This window comes from Myotis myotis, unplaced genomic scaffold, assembly GCF_014108235.1.
Source record: "Myotis myotis isolate mMyoMyo1 unplaced genomic scaffold, mMyoMyo1.p scaffold_m19_p_3, whole genome shotgun sequence".
Lineage (NCBI taxonomy): Eukaryota > Metazoa > Chordata > Mammalia > Chiroptera > Vespertilionidae > Myotis > Myotis myotis.
This window is the reverse complement of record NW_023416335.1, coordinates 169135537-169156603: the sequence shown is the minus strand read 5'-3', so window position 1 is coordinate 169156603 and position 21067 is coordinate 169135537. Positions and strand designations below refer to the sequence as shown.

Sequence of the window (21067 nt, the reverse complement as noted above, 5' to 3'; positions counted from 1 at the left end):
GCTCAGGTAATCTAGAAGACTGTGGCACTGAGCCCCAAGAGACACCTACATCATAAAGCCATCATAACAAATTTGAGAGTCATAGCAGATCTACTTAATACACAGAGTCAAACAAAAGAACAGACAAAATTGCGAGACAAAGAAATATGCCCCAAATAAAAGAACAAGAGAAATCTCCAGAGAGAAATAACTAAATGAAGATACCAGATGCAGAGTTTAAAACAATGGTTATATGGATGCTCAAGAACCTTAGGGGAAGAGTGGAAGATATCAATGAGAACTTAAAGAGATAGTAATAATTAAAAAGGGACATAGAAACCATAGGAACCAGTCAGAAATGAAGAATACAATATTTGAAATGAAGAATACACTAGAAGTAATCAACAGCAGGTTAGATGAAGCAGAGGATTCAATAGGCGACTTAGAGGACTAGATAACAGAAAATACCCAAGCAGAGCAACAACAACAAAAAGGTATTTTTAAAAATTGAGAAAAATCTAAGGGACCTTTGGAACAATATCAAACATAACAACCACATCATAGGGGTACCAGAAAGAGAAGAGAGTGAGCAAGGAATGGAGAACCTGTTTGAAGAAACAATGGCTGAAAACGTTCCTAGCCTGGTGAAAGAAAATGATACATAAGTCCAGGAAGCACAGAGTCCCAAATAAGATGAACTCAAAGAGGCCCACAACAACTCATCATAATTAAAATGGCAAAGATTACAGATAAAGAAAGAAATTTTTGAGCTGCCAGAGAAAGACAGTCAGTTACCTACAAGGGACCTCCCATAAAGCTGTCAGATGATTTCTCAACAGTAATACTTCAAGCCAGAAGGGAATGGCATGATATATTCAAAGTGATGAAAAGGACCTACAACCAAAATTACTCGATCCATCAAGTCTATCATTTAAAATTGAAGGAGAAATAAACAGCTTCCCAAACAAGCAAACAAAAAAAAGTAAATGAGTTAATTACCACCAAACCAGTATTGCAAGAAATGTTAAAGTGCCTTCTTTAAGAAGAAAAATTTTTAAAAAATGAAAGAGAAGAACATTGGTATAAAAAAATAAAATGGCCATAAGAAAGTACCTCTCAATAATTAGTTAAAATTTAAATGAATTAAATGTTTCAGTGAAAAGACATAGTGTAGCTGAATGGATAACATGATATATGTGCTATCTACAAGAGGCCACTTCAGAACAAAAGATATATACAGACTGAAAGTGAAGGGATAGAAAAAGATATTCCATGAAAATGGAAATGAAAAAAACAAAACAAAAAACTGAGGTATCAATATTTACATTAGACAAAATATACTTTAAAACAAAGGTCTTAACAAGAGACAAAGGAGGCCGAAACCGGTTTGGCTCAGTGGATACAGCGTTGGCTTGCGGACTGAAAGGTCCCAGGTTCGATTCCGGTCAAGGGCATGTACCTGGGTTGCAGGCACATCCCCAGTAGGAGATGTGCAGGAGGCAGCTGATCGATGTTTCTCTCTCATCGATGTTTCTAACTCTCTATCTCTCTCCCTTCCTCTCTGTAAAAAATCAATAAAATATATTTACAAAAAAAAAAAAAGAGAGACAAAGGAGGTCACTATATAATACTAAAGGAATCAATCCAACAAGAGGATATAGCCCTTGTAAACATATATACCCAACATAGGAGCACCTAAATATATAAAGTCTTGGTAGACATTAGGAGAGAGATCAATAGTAATAAGTCATAGTGGAGGATTTTAACACTTTATTAAAATCAGTGGATGGATCTTCTAGACCATTTAAAAAAAAAAAAGCACAGAAACCTTAAACGACACACTAAGCCAGATGGATTTAATTGATATTTACAAAAAAATAATATTCAGAAATCAGTCGCATTTTTATATATCAATACTTCCTCCCAAAGCAGCATAATATACATTCTTTTCAAGTCTACATGGAACATTCTCCAGGATAGACCATATGTTAGGACACAAAACAAGTCTTAATAAATTCAAGAAGATTGAAATCATATCAGACATATTCTCCAACCACAATGGTATGAAACCAGAAACCAAATACCATAAAAAGGGGAAAACACTCGAACATATGGGGACTAAGTAACATGTTATTAAACAATAAATGGGTTAACAATGAGATCAAGGAAGAAACCAAAAGTTACCTTGAGAAAAATGAAAATGAACATACTATAACCCAAAATCTATGGGATACAGCGAATGCAATCCTAAGAGGGAAATTCATAGCATTGCAGCCCTACCTCAAGAAACAAGAAAAATCTCAAGTAATCTAACCCTATACTTAAAACAACTAGAAAAATAACAACAACAAAAAGCCCAAAGTAAGTAGAAGGAAAGAAATAATAAAATCAGAAAGGAAATAAATGACATAGAGAATAAAAAAAAAAAACAACAAAAAATTAAAAAAAATAAGTAAAACCAAGAGCTGGTTGTTTAAAAAGATAAACAAGATTGACTAACCTTTAACTCAAAGAAAAAAGTGAGTAGACTCAAAATCAAAAATGGAAAAGGAGAAAAAGGAACAACTGACATCACAGAATACAAAGAAATGTAAGAAAATACTATGAACAACTATATGCCAACAAATTGGACAACCTGGGCGAAATGCATAAATTTATAGAAACATGCAATCTTTCAAAACGGAATCAGAAAAATAACAGAAACTCTGAATAGACCAATTACAACTAATGGAATCGAAGCAGTAATGAAAAACTCCCCAAACCAAAAGTTCTGAATGGCTTCGCGGGAGAACTTTACCAAACATTCAAAGAAAAACTAACACTTCTCCTTCTCAAACTATTCAAAAAATAATTAAAAATGAAAGAAGACTCACAAGCTCTTGAAATTAGAATAATGAGGCCAGCATTATCCTAATTTCAAAACCAAATAAAGACATTACAAAGAGAGAAAATTATAGGCCACTATCCCTGGTAAACTTAGTGCTAAAATCTTCAACAACAAATTAGCTAATAGGATCCAACAAGACATTAAAAAGACCCTATACACGATCAAGTAGGATTTTTTCCAGGGATGCAAGATTGGTACAATATCCACAAATCAATAAATGTGATTCACCACATAAATAAAATGAAGAATAAAAACCACATGATCATATCGATAGACAGAGAAAAAGCATTTGCTAAAATCCAACACTCATTTTTGATAAACACTCTCAGCAAAATGGGAAAAGAGGAAAAATATCTTAACATAACAAAGGCCATATATGACAAATCCACAGCCAATATCATACTCAATGGGCAAAAACTAAAAGTGCTTCCTTCAAGTTCAGGAATAAAACAAGGATGTCGGCTTTCACCACTCTTATGCGACTGCGACATAGTACTAAAGGTCTAGTCACAGCAATCAGACAAAAAGAAGAAATAAAAGGCATCCCAATTGAAAAGGAAGAAGTAAAACTGTCCTTATTCACAAATCTTTAGAAACCCCTAAAAATTCCATTAAAAAAAAAAATTACTAGAATTGATCAATAAATTCAGTAAGTTAGCAAGATACAAAAAAATAATATTCAGAAATCAGTCGCATTTTTATATACCAAAAACAAACTATCAGAAAGAAAAATTAAGAAAACAATCCCATTTACAATTGCAACAATGACAACAAAAAACAAAGTAGCCAGAAAAAAATGTAACCAAGGAGGTAAAAGACCTGTATTCAGAAAAATAAAGAATACTGAAGAAAGAAACTGAGGAAGATATAAATAAGTGGAAGCAGGAGGAAACCAAGATGGCGGCATAGGTAAACACCGGAGATTGCTGCCTCGCACAACCACTTCAAAAATACAACTAAAAGACGGAACGGACATCACCCAGAACCACAGGAAGGCTGGCTGAGTGGAAATTCTACAACTAGAAGGAAAGAGAAAAGCATACAGAGCCTCAGAGGTGGCGCAGTGCGGAAGTAAAATACTAAGGTGCGGAGGTGCATGCGGAGCGGGCGGGAGGCTGAGGGCGCAGTTGTCGTTTTCATTCAGGAGGAAGTCTCAGGCTCTGAGCTCCAGTTCCATGCGAGTCTCTAGGGATCCAGACTCATACGGGAGAAGCAGGACTATCAGGCAGCGGTTGGAACTCGAGGGCAGCTTTCTCTCTGAGGGGCTTGCAGAGATTACCAGGACATTGAGAAGCAAAGCCTCTGAGGGCAAGACTGAGAGCAGCCATAACTGCTAGCCCCGCCCTGTTGATCCCATGGGACCCGCCCTGCCGAAGCCCTGCAGGGAGGCTTTTGCTGGATAGCCTCAGGCAGAGGCTAGATTAGCACCTCCCTAGAGATCCAGGAGCCAGGAAGCCCAGAGGTCAGAGTGGGACCATCCAGTTTGCAGCTCCGTAGAAACATAAAGGACACACTCAGGGGGCAGACTCAGTGAGCACCAAAGCCCCATTGAAGCAAGTCTTGCCCCAGAGGGGTGTCTCCAGCACAGAAGTTCTCCCACTGCAGACACAGCTGATTCTCACAGCCAATTGGCCTGGAGGCCAATTCCTCCCAGTGATACCTACAACAATCAAGGCTTAACTACAACAAGACTGTGCACAAAGACCACAAGGGGGTGCACCAAGAGTGTCCTCCTCAGGTAATTGGGGAGGCTGAACCACTGGGACCTAGAGGACACTTAGCACAGAAAACCACTGTATCAACACAGGGAAGCATAAAAAATGCGGAGACAAAGAAACAGGACACAAATGACAGAAATGGAGGAAAGCAAACTACTGGATATAGAGTTCAAAACCACACTTTTAAGGTCTTTCAATAATTTTCTAGAAACTGCCGATAAACTTAATGAGATCTACAAGAAATCTAATGAGACCCTCAATGTTGTGATAAAGAACCAACTAGAAATTAAGCATACACTGACTGAAATAAAGAATATTATACAGACTCCCAACAGCAGACCAGAGGATCGCAAGAATCAAGTCAAAGATTTGAAATGCGAAGAAGCAGAAAACACCCAACCAGAAAAGCAAAATTTAAAAAGAATCCAAAAATACGAAGATAGTGTAAGGAGCCTCTGGGACAGCGTACCAACATCCAAATTATAGGGGGGCCAGAAGAAGAGAGAGAGCAAGATATTGAAAACTTATTTGAAGAAATAATGACAGAAAACTTCCCCTACCTGGTGAAAGAAATAGACTTACAAGTCCAGGAAGCACAGAGAACCCCAAACAAAAAGAATCCAAAGAGGACCACACCAACACACATCATAATTAAAATGCCAAGAGCAAAAGACAAACAGAGAATCTTAAAAGCAGCAAGAGAAAAAAAGTCAGTTACCTACAAGGGAGTACCCATATGAATGTCAGCTGATTTCTCAACAGAAACTTTGCAGGCCAGAAGAGAGTGGCAAGAAATATTCAAAGTGATGAATGCCAAGAACCTACAACCAAGATTACTTAACCCAGCAAAGCTATCATTCAGAATTGAAGGCCAGATAAAGAGTTTCACAGATAAAAAAAAAAAAAAAGCTAAAGGAGCTTATCACCACCAAACCAGTATTATGTGAAATGCTGAAAGGTATCCTTTAATAAGAGGAAGAAGAAGAAAAAGGTAAAGATACAAATTTTGAACAACAAATACACATCTATCAACAAGTAAATCTGAAAATCAAGTGAATAATCTGATGAACATAATGAACTGGTGATTATAATAGAATCAGGGGCATAGAAAGGGAGTGGACTGACTACTCTTGGGGGGGAAAGGGGTGTGGGGGATGCAGGAAGAGACTGGACAAAAATCGTGCACCTATGGATGAGGACAGTGGGTGGGGAGTGAGGGAGAAGGGTGGGGTAGGAACTGGGTGGAGGGGAAGTTATGGGGGGAAAAAGAGGAACAAATGTAATAATCTGAACAATAAAGATTTAACTAAAAAAATAAATAAATAAATAAATAAATAAATAAATAAATAAGTGGAAGCATATACTGTGTTCATGGATAGGAAGAATTAACATCATTAAAAGGTGACGCTACCCAAAACGATCTACAGGTTCAACACAATTCCTATTAAAATACCAATGGTATATCACAGAAAACTAGAACTAATATTCCAAAAATGTATATGGAAACACAAAGACACCAAAGTAACCTCAGTAATCTTGAGAAAGAAGAACGAAGTTGGAGATCACAATACTGGATATAGGTCATAGTAATCAAACAGGTCATAGTAGGTCATAGTAATCAAAACAGCTTGGTACTGGCATAAAAACAGACATATAGATGCATAGAACAGAATAACCCACACCTTTATGGTCAATTAAAATTTTACAGAAGAGGCAGAAATACACAATGGGATAAAGACAGTCTCTTCAATAAATAGTGTTGTGATAATTGGACACATGCAAAAAAAAAAAAATTTAACCAGACCATCTTCTCACACCATCCCAAGAATAAAGTAAAAATTGATTAAATACTTAAATGTAAGTTGTAAAAACATAAAAAATCATAGAAGAAAACGTAGGCAGTAAAATCTCAGACATTTCTTGTAGCAATATTTTTTCTGACATATTTCCTCAAAGGAAACAAAAGAAAAATAAATAATTAAATGGGACTACATCAAACTAAACAGTTTTTGCACAGCAAAGGAAACCATGAGCAAAATGAAAAGACAACCCACTGAATGGGAGAACATATTTGCCAATGATACATATGATAAGGAGTTAATATCCAAAATGTATAAAGAACTTTTACAACTCAACATCAAGAAAACAAACAACCCAATTAAAAAATGGGCAAGGGACCTAACTAGACACTTCTCCAAAGAGGATATACAGATGACCAACAGACATATGAAAAGATGTCTAATGTCACTAATCATCAGAGAAATGCAATTTAAAACTACAATAAGAGATCACCTCATGACTGTCAGAATGGTTATCAATAAATCAACAAACAAGTGCTGGTGAGGATGTGGAATAAGGAAAACTTTGTGCACTATTGGTGGGAATGCATATTAGTGCAGCCACTGTGTAAAACACTATAGAAGTTTCCTCAAAAAATTCAAAATGGAACTGCCTTATGACACAGCAATTTCACTTCTGGGAATAAACCTGAAGAAATCCAAAACAGTACTTTGAAGAAATATATGCACCGCTATGTTCCTTACAAAGTTATTTGGAATAGCCAAGATTTAGAATTAGCCCAAGTGCTTCTCAGTAGATGAGTGGATAAAAAAAGCTGTGGTTCATTTGCACAATAGAATACATCTTGGCCATAAAAAAGGAACTCTTAATTTTGCAGAAGCATGGATGGACCTAAAGGGTATTGTGCTAAGTCAGTGGTTCTCAACCTTGGCTGCACATTAGAATCATCTGGGAATCTTTTTAAAATCCTGATTTCTGGGCCCCATCCTCCAGACATTCTGTTTCTTTGTTATGGGGTGAGGCCACAACATTAGTAACAAAGAAACAGAATGTCTGGAGGATGAGGCCCAGAAATCAGGATTTTAAAAAGATTCCCAGGTGATTCTAATGTGCAGCCAAGGTTGAGAACCACTGCGCTAAGTGAAATAAGCCAATCAGAGAAAAACAAATACCATATGATATCATTTACATGTGGAATCTAATGACCAAAAACACAAAATAGAAACAGAATCATAGATAGTGAACTGACTGACTGCTGTCTGAGGGCAGGAGGGTTGGGGGAGCTGGGTGAAAAAGTTGAAGGGATTAAGCAAAAAGCAAAAAAAAACCTCATAGACACAGGCAATAGTATGGTGATTGCCAGAGAGGAAGGGGGGGTGAGGTAAAGAGGGGATAAATGGTGGTGGAAAGAGACTTGAGTTTGGGTGGTATACTGATAATGTGTTACAGAATTGTACACTTGAAACCTGTACAATTATTTTTTTAATTCATCTTTATTGTTGAAAGTATTACAGATATCCCCTTTGGTTTTTTCCCTCATTGATCCCCTTCACCCTGCACCAGCCTCTCCCAGGCGTTCACCACACTATTATGTCCCTGGGTTATGCATGTATGCATAAGTTCCCAGGTTAATCACTCCCCACCCACCCCTCCACCCCTGCCACCTTCCTTCTGAAATTCTTCAGTCTGTTCCATGCTTCTATGTCGCTGGGTCTATTTTGTTCATCAGTTTATTTTGTTCATTAGATTCCACATGAGTGAGATCATGTGAGATCTGTATGGTTTTATTAACCAACTAGAGGCCCGATGCATGAAATTCATGCAAGAGTAGGCCTTTCTTCCCCCAGCTGCCGGCACCGGCTTCCCTCTGGGACCTGAGACGTGGGCTTCCCTCAGGCCACCGGCAGGCACCCTGGACCCAGGATTCCCTCGCAGCCCTGGTTTTGTCCGGAAGGTCACCCGGAAGGACATTTGGAAGGACATCGGGTCTAATTAGCATTTACGCTTTTATTATTATAGATGTCACCCCAACAAATTCAATTAAGAGAAAAACAAAACAAAACACATATTGACCAGGTCAAATTTGTGGTAGTAAATATAGAATTTTCCAGAAAAGCTAAATATTATTTTGAAAGGTTCTATGAAAGAGGATATTTTTATTTCCTTTGCCATATAAGTAGCCATGTAAATATTAGTGTGTTTCTGTCATCCTTATGTTGCAAGCATTTTACATTTATCCACAGCAGAAAGAAAATTGTTGAAATCATTCCATGTAAATGTAGCTCAAGAAAACAGCATGAAAAAGACCAAAGAGACTTTCCAAGTTTATTTAGTAATGACCTATTCACACCCAAGAAGACATCTTACATCAATTAACCTGAGAGGAAGTATTACATGTGGCCTGGTGAGAACTATTATCCATTTATTTTACTTAATTAAAAAATAAACAGTGTTGATGTTCTATGACTATTCTTTTAAAAAATTGCTCCAAAAAGGAAAAGGCTAAAACTTGATGTAAAGTATTACATCTTTATTTTTACTAACCTCTGATACCTAACATTTCCTAAAAGTATGATTGTAGGTAAAAAACCACAGACATTGTTACTTTGTTACCAATAAACTGATACTTCTGTATTACATTAGACTTGATGTAGCTATCTGGATCTTTTATAGTATCACCACTGGGAAAGTATAGTAGTAAACAGACCCCTCCCCAATAGATATTGAATGCATTCTTAAAGAAGTATACATCACAGCACCACAAATTGTAATAGCTGTAACATTTTGATTACTGTTAGTATTTACAAGGGAGCCAATTAGATCATCTTAAGTGTGTAAAATAACATATGAGTTATTATTTTAGGAGAATTTAGAGAAGATATTTCCCCAGACTGAAGAGAATCATGGCAAACAGACTTACAATCTATTTCAGAGGGAGAGAAAATACTGGGTTCTATGTGTTTCATTTCACTTCCTCTCTCCCCACAATAAGGCTTTTCTTACAAAGTCTCCATCTTTTACTCTTGTCACTCTAATGACCATTTGCTGGCACCAGGCCACTGTAGACACTCTCCTATATTTTGTTTAATGCAACGTATTTAAAGTCAGATTCAACCTCTTCCCTATTCTGTACTGCACCGATTAATGAGCATCCACATACTATTGAAAACCCACTCTTCCTTTCTCACCTTTTCGTTATATGTACACATTCTTTTCCTTCTATCAGCCTAACATTTAAAGAACAAACTTAAGTAAGTCCAGGAGGTTCTGCCTCGACAGATGGTCAGCAATGGATGTGTCGGAGTGAAAACCACGCTTCACTCGTAGCAGAGGCCATGCGGCCACTCCCCGACGCACTCATTGGGCCTCTCTGTCTGACACTTTCAAGTCTCTCAGCTTTTCACAGTAGAGCTCATTTTGCCCAGCAGGTAGACATGCTGTTCTTCCAAGCCCCTCGCTGCAGGAAGGAGTGGCCTCTGGCTTGGGTTCACTTAGGTGTTAATCCCTCCAGTGACCCGCTCTGATCTCTTGGGTCACCAACCACAAACTCAGAAAAACCCATTACATGGCTGCCTGAATGGAGCCTTCGATTGGATCTCAAGAAAACGTCAAAGGACCGGAGGGCGCTTACCAGGCCTCCACAGAGGCTGAAGACCGCTATGTGATCCTCCCGAGCATTGACCTGGCCCCGATAGAAGCAGTGGCGCAAGCCGGGGGACACCGCCCGGCTCTCCTCCGCCCCGCGCGCCGGGGCCCCCAAGTGCACCTCGGTGAAGCCCTCCGCCAGAAAGGCCGCGTCCGCGCTCAGGTTCAGCTGGAACAGCTGCCCGTAGGCGCTGATCCGGTAGTGGGTCCGGAACGGCGGGGGCTCGGGCGCCTCTGAGCTGCGCTTCCTCCGACTGAAGTGGTGGCTCTGAGGGAACACTTCGCCGAACTCATTGACCCGCGTGGGGGTCACCACTTCGTACGAGGCCAGGGTCCTCACCAGCGCTTCTGCAACCACAGGGAAATGGCCATTGAGCGCCCCCCCCACCCACACACACACACACGTGTTTCCAACTCCAACCCCAAAACTTCTTCCACCAAACGTCCCCACCAAAGACCCAAGGTCCCAACTCCCCGGAACACTCCGCAGCGCGACAAATGCACACAGGATGGCGAGCGCGCGCGCACACACACACACAAACACACACACACACACACAAACACACACACACGTGCGCTCTGGGAGTGCGAACCCCCGGCTTTCCCACACCCCCGACTGGCTTCACCCTCCCCGCGCAAAGACCCTGACGCGCCAGGCCCTGAGCAGCCCACCCCCTTCCCCAGCCTCTCCGCTTCCCCCTCCGCCCCCGCCAGCTCGTGCCTGAGGGGCGCACGTGCCCCCCTGCCCCGCGCGCCCCCCTGCCCCGCGCGCCCCCACCGCATGGTCCCCGGAGGGAGTCCTGTGCCCCGCGCACGATTCCTCGAAACCCGACCCAGCGACCACCTCTCGGGATGCTGGGGAGGCCGGCTGACCCGGGAGGCTCCGGAGCCCCTGCAGAGCCAGGGCTCCCCAACCGGCTCCGCCGCTCACCCCCCCCCCCAACTCCGTCCGGGGGTCCCGCTCAGGCCCGAGCCCCCACCTCGCGGCTGGCGGCGCCGCGCGGTGACCTTACCTTGCCGGGGGTGGAAGTGAACTTCCCAAGACCTGGCGATGAAGAGCGAGAGCTGGTAGAGCAGCCCCGTCAGCCACTTGGCCACCCGCATGGTTCCACCCGGGAGATCCCTGCCCGGGAGGCCAACCCCAGCCAGCCGGCTGCCCCGCGCTCCGCGCCTCTCCTCCCTCTCGCCCGCCGCTCTCCGCGCCGGCCGCCGCGGCGCCTCAGCAGCCTCCCGAGCAGCAGCCCCGGCCCCGGGCCGGCCCGTCTCGCCACACCGCCGGCCTCCGCTCCCTGAGCCGCTGCTTCATCGCACTGCAGCCCCGCAGCCCCCTCCTTTTTCTCGGCAGCCTCGCTCCGCTTCCCGCGCCAGCACCGCCCTCAGAAGCCCTCAGCTCAGGTCCAGCTCCGCGCGAGGAAGCGACTCGACCCAGCAGGAACGGTGCCAATATAGCCACCCCGAGCCGGGCCAGCGCGGGGAGAGCCCGCCCCAGGGGCCGGCCCCGGCCAATCAGCGGGAGGCGCGGCCCGGCTCGCCCTCAGGCGCGCAGCCCGCCCCCCAGCCCCGAGCTGCGGGCGGAGTGCGGTCCCCGCGGGCTCCCGCTGTGGGCGTGCAACGTGGGATTTGATTGCCCGGGGTTTCAGCTGGACACCATCCCGGTACCTGTAAAACCCAAGACGGATACCAGCTGCGAGGCCGAGGTAGATCGATGATAAGGGGGGGGCGGGGGGGGGGGGGGTGTTTCAGTTCTTATAATGAAATAAGCATCAGATGGAAAGTTTCTGTTATTTAGGTTTCACGGTCATTTTAGGCTTCTCAAGCGAGATAAAAGAAGCTATAGTTCTTGTAGGCAGCGGATGCTACCAATGAAGCTTAAATGCCCAGGAGTTGTTGGAAATTTAAGAGTGTTGTAGGTGCCGAGGAGAAGCTAAGGTTGCGATCAACAAACACTTCTGAGTGGGAATTTCTGGAAATGGTTTAAAGAAATTCGAAAAGAAAAGGATCTCAGTCTCCAAAGTCCCAGACAAGTTATTGTGATTTTTGTCCTTTGAATATTCATTGTTTGTACTTCATGGGTATATAAAGGGGCCCAAAATTATAAAAACGTCAAGTGCCACAAAATTTGGATCTGCCCCTGCCTATGAGTCAATATTTTTATGAAACTTTCTGATGAACATTTTACTTTTTAAAGACTGATCGTATTTTCTTATATTATAAAATATCTAAATGGCCCTGACGCATCCACAATTACCTTTCTAAACAATTACTGTAGCTCTAAATCCAGTTGTGTCACCTGGTGCCTGTGAAAGTGGATGGACCTCAGGGGGAGCAGAAAGCAATCATCATTTCAGAATTACTTTCTCATTTCCCAGGTCCACCTGTTTGATATGCAGGTTCCATAACTGCTTCTCTGTATAACCAGTATGGGGACAAAAGGGCAGAGAGTAGATTGCCTTGAAATCCAACCAAAGGAGAGAAAGAATGTGAAAGAAAAGGTAAAGGGATGTGTGGGTAAATCTCCACACACACAAAGGAACACACTCTCAATTTAGTCGCTGGCTGTCCTTCCTCCCCTGAGCTCTCAACAATGAGATTTCTGTTTGCTTTGAATTAGCCTCTTGTGGCATACCTCTTTACTTTTACATCATACACTTTGGTCCATCTGTTAGTCACAAATGCGGAACAATCTTATTCAGGGAAGGAGAGTTTCATCTTACTTTTGCCAAGGAAATTACCCAGCTTTGATGGTAATTCTTCCACAATCAATCCCCTTCTTTTGTACCCCTTCCTCACAAGTATCATTTTATTCATCACAGAATTATAGACTTCCGGTGTTTTTATAAGTTAAGCGTACTGTTACTCTAAACAAAAAACAACGGACTTCACCCACACCTGTCTATTTAGTGGTTACCTTCAGGACATTAGCGTTAGAGTCATTTTAATTGCATTGCAGTTCTGAATGCATCTTTACAGTAGAGCCATGCCTCCCCCTACAAATAACAGAAAAATAGAACTGCACCTGTTTAATTGGCTATCTGACTGCTGGCTGCAGGCAAAATAGATATTTCATTTCCATCACTGGATGTCATTCAAAGTAGTGTTTGTAATGGAGTATTTGATTTTCAACCTGCTCTATTTGAAAACACTGTTCTAAGAATAGGGCTTTTTTATTTTTTGCTTTTTTAAAGAAATGGGAAAATGCATGGAATGTGTATTCTCTGCCATTATAATCTTTAGGATCTATAGTAATAAAAGCATAATATGCTAATTAGACCAGAGACCTTCTGGACGAAACCGGGGCTGTGAGGGAAACCTGGGTCCCGGGTGCCAGCAGCCAGGGGAAGGAAGGCCTACTCTTGCATGAATTTCGTGCATTGGGCCTCTAGTGTTTAATAAAGAGCGTTATTTCCCTCATTTAATAGCAGATAAATGTTACATTTTCATATAGTATCTAAGGTGGAGTTACACAAATCCTTTTTTACTCCAATGCCTTTTCATTATACTAGACTATAACTGTTAGGATATTCACATTGTTTGTCTCTCTTCCTGCCTTCTCCCCTACTAATGAAAATGTTACCAATAAGCTAATCTATGCCATTTAAATCAAGCAATTTCCTCACATTGATCATTATAGCCACCACTTATGAAATATTAACAGACTAAGCACTATACATGGGACTTCATAAAGATTAACCCATTTAAATTGCACATTCCCTCTATAGTACCAAGAGAAATTAAATTATTCACTCAGATAACATATCCAGTTAGACTCCAATATCTTTGGTTTTGATTTCTATACTTAAAAAAAAAGATTGTACTCTTCATGCAGGCTCAACTCTGATGCAGCACTGTTATAACCAGCAACTCAGAAAATGGAAGCTATACTTATAAAAAATGTAATTTTGTTTGATTTGTTATTCTAAAGTCGTCATTATAATTACAAACTATGCTATGAGGTTGGCATAGTGTAGAAAAAATATATTTTCAATCTTGCAAGGCAGGAATATGTTAACTTTAGTCACTGTACACAAGATAGATCTTGTTTTGTAATCTAATTCTACCATAGCTAGATGTGTAAATCCAACAATTTACCTAAACTTTATAAGCTTACATTTTATTAATTGTAAATGGAGGTAATAATCATCTCATGATTAAAAGGAATTATACAGGTAACATACATAGCCTAACACTGGGTAAAATATGTGCTCAATTGACATTCATGCTGATTATGATGGTCATTACAATAGGGAACTGAATGTCCTAACCAAAAGGAACAACTATTTGAATACAGACTGCTTTTCTAATATCAGCAGGTAGGAGATAGGATGATCAGTCTTCACTATTTACATAAGACTGGGCCCGGGAGTTTCTATGACTGCTAGACATTCAGTGTTAAAACTTGGAAAGTTCTAGGCAAACTGGATGAATTGGGTCAGCAAGTTCAGGGTTTCTCAACCAAGGCACTATATTGACTTTCTGAGCTAGGTGATTTGTTTTTCGGGAAGAGGGGACTGCCCTGTGAATGGTAGAATGTTAAGCAGCATCCCTGGCCTCTACTCACTGAATGCCAGTAGTACCCTACCCCAACATTTTCATATTGTCAAATGTCCCCTGGGAGCAAAATTGACCCAAGTTGAGACTCCTTGACTTAATAGAGGGAGAGAATTGGGAAATACAAAATGCACACAAATAAATTTGGCAGATCTCATAGATGCTGCTCCATTCTTACTTACAACTAACTGGTCAATAGTTTAGTAAAAAAGTCTTTATATATTGTAGCAGGAGTGAGAAATTATTCATCATTGTAATTAAAATGATACAAGCTGTGGTCATTGTGTTAATAATTTTTAAAGCACTTTTGTTTCCAGATATACAGGAAAGAATCAAATTCTTATGCCCAAGCACTTATTACACTCTGTTCTAATTTTTATTTGCTTATCTGGATTCAACACCAGATTGCAAGGATCATGTGAGGAGAACCTATAGCTAGCCTTTGAGTCAGTATCCCCAGCACCAGATGCCGTGTCCCCATTGAACAAAAATAAATTAAATATTCATTGGATAAATAAGTACTAATATTGAAATTTATATAACCAAGGAGAATTAAACAACTTACCAATCTTATCATCTCTGTCTTTTAATTAGGATATCTATACCATTTATATTTAATATAATAATATGTTTACATTCAAGTTTATTATCTTGCTATTTGTTTTCTATTTTTCCTGTTTGTTCTATTTATTCATTTTTTTTTCCTTTTTTCTGCCTCCTTCTTGATTAACTGAATGTGTTTTATCATTCTATTTAATCTTCTTTGTTAATTAGAACTCTTTCTTTTGTTATTTAGATGGTTTCCCTGGAATTTATAGTATAATTCTTTAACTTATCTCTGTCTACCTTCAAGTAATAGTGTGCCAGTTCAATGTCTTTCCTTCTAACCTTGTGTTGTTGTCACCATACATTTAACTTTCATAGGTTATAAATTCCATATTGCATTGTTGTTATTTTTATTTAAGCAATTATTTTCACCCGATATCATTTTCCTTTTGCATTCAAGGCTTCCTTTAACATTTCTTATAAAATAAGATGATGAGTTCTTCTAACTTGTATATGGTTTTTAGTCTTTATTTGACCATTATTTTTTAAACCTTTTTTTTTCTGGGTATAGAATTCTTTCAATGCTTTAAGAATTTGAGCTACTCTCTTCTTGTTTGAGTTTTCTAACAAAAATAATATGTCATTCTTATCTTCTGTACATAGGGTATCTCTTATAACTGTTTTTAAGATTTTATCTTCATGATTAGTTTTGTGTAATTGTTTTTTATGGTGGGCCTTGATGTGATTTTTCTCGTGTTTCTTATTTATAGAGTTCATTGAGTTTTGGGGTACTGTGAGTTATTATTTTTATCAAATTTACAAAGTTTGGAGTCATTATTTTTTAAATATATCTTTGTTCTCTCCTCTCATTCAAGGACTTGTTATGTAAATTTCTGTGTTTTATTTTGGATAATTTTTATTGTTGTCTTTGAATTCACTAATTTTTTTTTGTGCCATGTCTAATTTACAATTAATACTATTCAATATAGCTTTAATCTCATGTTATAAGTTTATCTCTAGAACTTTAGTTTGGGTCTTATTTATATCTTGCATGCCTCTACTTAACTTTTAAACTTTCAAAATGGAGTTATAATAATTCTTTTATTATTTATTCTAACATATGGGTCATTTCTTCATCAGTTTTGATTGTTGTTGTTGTAATTTTTTTCTTATTTGTATTGGTCATATTTTCTTCCTTCTTTGAAACCCTGATAATTTTTTACTAGGTGTCATGCATTGTCAATTTTGCCCATTTGAGTGCTGGTTATTTTTGTGTTCTTATTCATCTTCTCTATCTTTGCTCTGAGGTGCAATTAGGTTGCTTAAAAATAGCTAGAGCTTTTCTGGTCTTGCTTTTAAGAGAGTAAAGCAGTGCTCAGTCTAAGGATAATTATTTCCTACTATTGAGGCAAGACTTTGCTGTGTACTTTACCCAATGCTTGTGCATCAAAAGGTTTTCCAGTCTGGTTAATGGGAACAGACTCTATTCCTAGCTCCATAAGAGCCAGGGGCACTGCTACTTCTAATTTTTTTAGGTGGTTGTTTCCCTATTCTTGTAGAATTTCTTCACATGTATGTGTACTACTTTGAGACTGAAATATTACATATTATTCAAATATGCCAAGAAAATCAACACAAAAGATTAATATTGCAATGTGCATTGGATAGTTCACCTTCTCCTCCTGGAAATTGCTTTTTTTAAAAAAAGGGGAATGTGCCCAGCCGGTGTGGCTTAGTGGATAACCATCAACTTTTGAACTGGAAGGTCAGGGTTCAATTCCAAGTCAGGGCACATGCCTGGGTTGCAGGCTTCATCCCTGGTGGGAATCATACAGAAGGCAGTCGATCTATGATTCTCTGTTATCATGAATGTTTCTATCTCTCTTTCCCTCTCCCTTCCTCTCTGAAATCAATAAAAATATATTTTAAAGCAAATAAAATTTAAAAAGAAGAATGATAACTCCCAGATCATATAGCAGTTATCATAAACAATTGAGGTAGGAGCCTTGTGAAAAAAGTAAAGAAAATATTCAAAAAAGGAGCAATAAGGCTAAGCATGGGTAGCTATCAAGTAACACCAGAAAAAATACATATTCTGAAGGTGAGTGTTCACCCTGTTTTGTGAAAGTTGTAGTTCTCTTGTGGAACATCAGAGATTGAGTACATGAGCAGTTCTGTTAGCAGAAGTCTCCTGGACTGTGTTTTCCAGAGAAGCAGAAGAGGGCTAATGCAGATAATAACAAAGAGGAGCCAGAGCTACAGGAGGCATCTGTCTCTGTGACAGCAGACAAAGGGAGCAGCTAGGAGGCTACTCGGAACCTCTCAGCCCCAGTGAATAGCTAGTTCCGGAAAATCCAATTAATTAAAGGATGAGTTTTTGGGTTTTTCATTAAAGGACTGCATACAATAAATGCAAATATGCTATAAGAAACACATGTGGGAAAGAGCATCAAAACTTACCTACAGGTAAAGAAAAACACTAGAAACATGTTGCCGTGGAGCAGACAAAAATTTTGGATTAAAAAAAAAGTGAAGAGATTACTTTTTTTTTTATTATTGATTTTTTTACAGAGAGGAAGGGAGAGAGATAGAGAGTCAGAAATATCAATGAAAGAGAAACATCGATCAGCTGCCTCCTGCACATCTCCCACTGGGGATGTGCCTGCAACCCAGGTACATGCCCTTGACCAGAATCGAACCTGGGACCTTTCAGTCCGCAGGCCGACGCTCTATCCACTGAGCCAAACCGGTTTCGGCGAGATTACTTTCTTTTTTTTAATTCTCACCCAAGGATATTTTTCCCATTGATTTTCAGACAGAGTGAAAGGGGGGAAAGAAGAGGGAGGGAGGAGGGGGAGAGAGAGAGAGAGAGAGAGAGAGAGAGAGAGAGAGAGAGAGAGAGAGAAGAGAAACATCACTGTGAGAGAGATATATTGATTGGTTGCTTCCCTCATGGGACCGACCAACTGGGCCAGGAGACCAAACCAACAACCTAGGTATGTGCTCTTGACTGGGGAATTGGACCAGTGACCCTTCCGTCCTCAGGCCAATGCTCTAAAAATTGAGCCAAACCAGCCAGGGCTGAAGAGATTACTTTTGAAGTAAGACCTCAAAGCAGAAATAAGAACTCATGGAAGATATGGAAAAGCAATACAAGAATTAAAATATGATCTAGCAGAACTCGGGAAAGAACTACAGGAGAAAAAGGCACCTCAACACAATAAAAACAAAATTGAAAAGAGCATGAGGAGGAATAGAAAAATATTAATAAAACAATAAGGAATGTGGAAAAATGAGGAAAGTGACCACATTGAAATGGAAATAAAGAATGGACAAAAACAAAAGAAGGGAGAAGGAAGGAAGGAAGGAAGGAAGGAAGGAGGAAGGAAGGAAGGAAGGAAGGAAGGAAGGAAGGAAGGAAGGAAGGAAGGAAGGAAGAGAGAGAAAACAATAAATAGAAAAGATATGCATTGGGGATCCACATAGACATATCTGGAGTAGCTCCTGAGGGAAAAAGAATCAAACAAGTGGACAGGAAAAATGTAAAGTTATAATTCAATAATGCTTTTGTTGAATAAAAGACCTGAATCTACATATTGGAAAGACTCAAAAGAATTGACCAAGAATGATCAACATTAAGACATTTCCTAGTAAAGCTACTGAGCTTTAAAATAAAGAATTTTTAAGCAGTCAGACAAAATAAATGTTATTTATAAAGATAAAATAATTAGGTTATTTCATATTTCTCCACAGCGACACTCAACATCAGAAAATGGTGAAATAACATCCTTAATATACACAGGGTGGGGCAGAAGTAGGTTTACAGGTATACATATGGAAAATAATACAATAATTAATTTAAAATAATACAACAATAAACTCGGTGTTTACCATACTCACAACTGTAAAACTCCTTTTGCCCTACTGTATATACTCAAGGAAAAAATCTGAGCCAGGGATTATATTCAGCTAAGCTGCCCTTCAGGTTTAGACTAGACACAGTTTTGAATCTGAAAAACTCAGAGAATATTTTTCTGAAGAATTTTTCACTTAGAGCTAATACTAAAATAAATGCTGAGTAACAGAAGAGAATGCCATTTTTATAGAGTAAGATGAAAAATAAAGATATAAATATATGGCAGTTATAAATATATTACTGCATAGCATAGCAACTACCTCCATGTTGCAGAAATCCTATATAATAAAAGGGTAATATGCAAATCAACCAAATGGAGGAACAAGCAGTCACTATGATGTGCACTGACCACCAGGGGGCAGACGCTCAATGCAGGAGCTACCACCTGGTGGTCAGTGCGCTCCCACATGGGGAGCACTGCTCAGCCAGAAGCTGGGCTCACTGCTGGCGAGCACAGTGGCAGTGGTGGGAGCCTCTCCTGCCTTGTGGCAGCGCTAAGGGTGTCCGACTGCGAGAGGGTGCAGGCTGGGCTGAGGGACACCCCAGAGTGCATGACTTTTGTGCACTGGTCCTCTAGTTTTGTTATAAATGGGTATGGGAAAGAACAGATTAGTAGTGGGATTTTAAATTCATATCTATCAATCAGTTCATGAGAGAGGAAAAAGGCAAGAACATAAGTGAGAATATAAAGGACCTAAATAACATAATTAACAAAATAGTTGTATCTTAAAAACAAACCTTATGTATTAGTCTTTGTGTAACATTCAAGACACAGAAGAAAATCTATAACCTTAAACTTTTAGATCACTTTTAAAAAGGAATGAAAATTTAATTTAGCAAATAATTCAGATATTGGGGGGAAAGTAAAGGAAAGCAGAAACAGGAATTAATAAAGAAATAGTCAAAATGAAAGAGTTGAAACTATGGGCCCTCAAATTATAGTAAAGATAATGTGTTTAAATGACTTTGGTGGGAACATTTGCCACAGGAGAAGGAAAATTCAAAAGTCAATGAAAAGTTGGCCTGTAATATATGAAGCTTAAAATAAGAAAGTACTCACATTATTCTGGGGATATTTGTTTTGTTTTTAGTCATGGGTGGTGAGGGTGAGGTTCCAAGAGAAATAACTAGACATCTTATCCACAGTTTACATAACTGACAAAAGAAAAATATTAACTTTTACAACAATACCACTAAGTAATAAAACTAATAAATAACAACAAAAGCAGTGTATAGAAAGACATATACCACAGTGTCAGTGATGATATCCTTGAATAATAGTAAGATCTATTCTCTACTTTTCTCTTCAATGATCCTGTATTCCTTAAGTAATAATAATAATAAAATGGTGATTTAATGATAAACATTTAATAATAATAATCTACACTAATAAAAGACAAACATGCAAATTGACCATACCTTTGCTACACCTTAAGCCATGCCCACCAGCCAATCAGAGCTACTATATGCAAATTAACCCAACCAAGATGGCAGCCGGCAGCCAGGCAGCTGAAGCGAACAGGAAGCTTGCTTGCTCCAGTGATGGAGGAAGCCAAGGTTCCCCGCCTGCTACCGCCCAGCTCTGAGCTGCACTCTAAGCAACTATGTTGCAATTATAGAAGCTAAACAAAGCCCAGATACCTGCTTTCAGCAACCGAGGTCTCAGAGCTGAAGCCGAGCCTCAGAGCTAAAGCTGGCTCTCAGCTCCAGTGACAGCCATAAAAGTTAAATAAATCACAGAATAAAAAAAGAAAAAGAAAAAAAGGAGAGGTTGGGAGATTCAGTCACCTGCCAGCCTGAAAACGGCCCCTAGCCCCTCAACCAGACTGGCCAGGCACCCCAGTGAGGACCCCCACCCTGAAGGGGGTGTGACCAGCTGCAAACACCCATCAGCCCCTCATGCAGGCTGGCCAGGCACCCAAGCAGGACCCCCACCCTGATCTGGGACACCCTTCAGGGCAAACCAGCCGGCCCCACCAGTGCACCAGGCCTCTATCCTATATAGTAACAGGGTAATATGCAAACTGA

At 39.9% G+C, this 21067-nt stretch overlaps 1 protein-coding gene and 1 long non-coding RNA gene across 2 annotated transcripts in view; one reads left to right on the top strand and one right to left on the bottom strand.

Annotated features, from left to right (window-relative positions):
- ADAMTS20 (ADAM metallopeptidase with thrombospondin type 1 motif 20) overlaps positions 1-11431 on the bottom strand; it is a 169909-nt gene extending 158478 nt beyond the window's left edge. The window contains exons 1-2 of the mRNA XM_036301604.1: positions 11043-11431; positions 10016-10377 (exon numbers count right to left, since the gene is read on the bottom strand). Coding sequence (XP_036157497.1) covers positions 10016-10377; positions 11043-11133 — 453 coding nt within the window. The 5' untranslated portion in view covers positions 11134-11431. The remainder of the gene's footprint in view (positions 1-10015; positions 10378-11042) is intronic.
- A 164-nt stretch (positions 11432-11595) lies between these two features.
- LOC118651934 overlaps positions 11596-21067 on the top strand; it is a 26068-nt gene continuing 16596 nt past the window's right edge. Inside the window, exon 1 of the long non-coding RNA XR_004966367.1 lies at positions 11596-11726. This is a non-coding gene — a long non-coding RNA (uncharacterized LOC118651934). The remainder of the gene's footprint in view (positions 11727-21067) is intronic.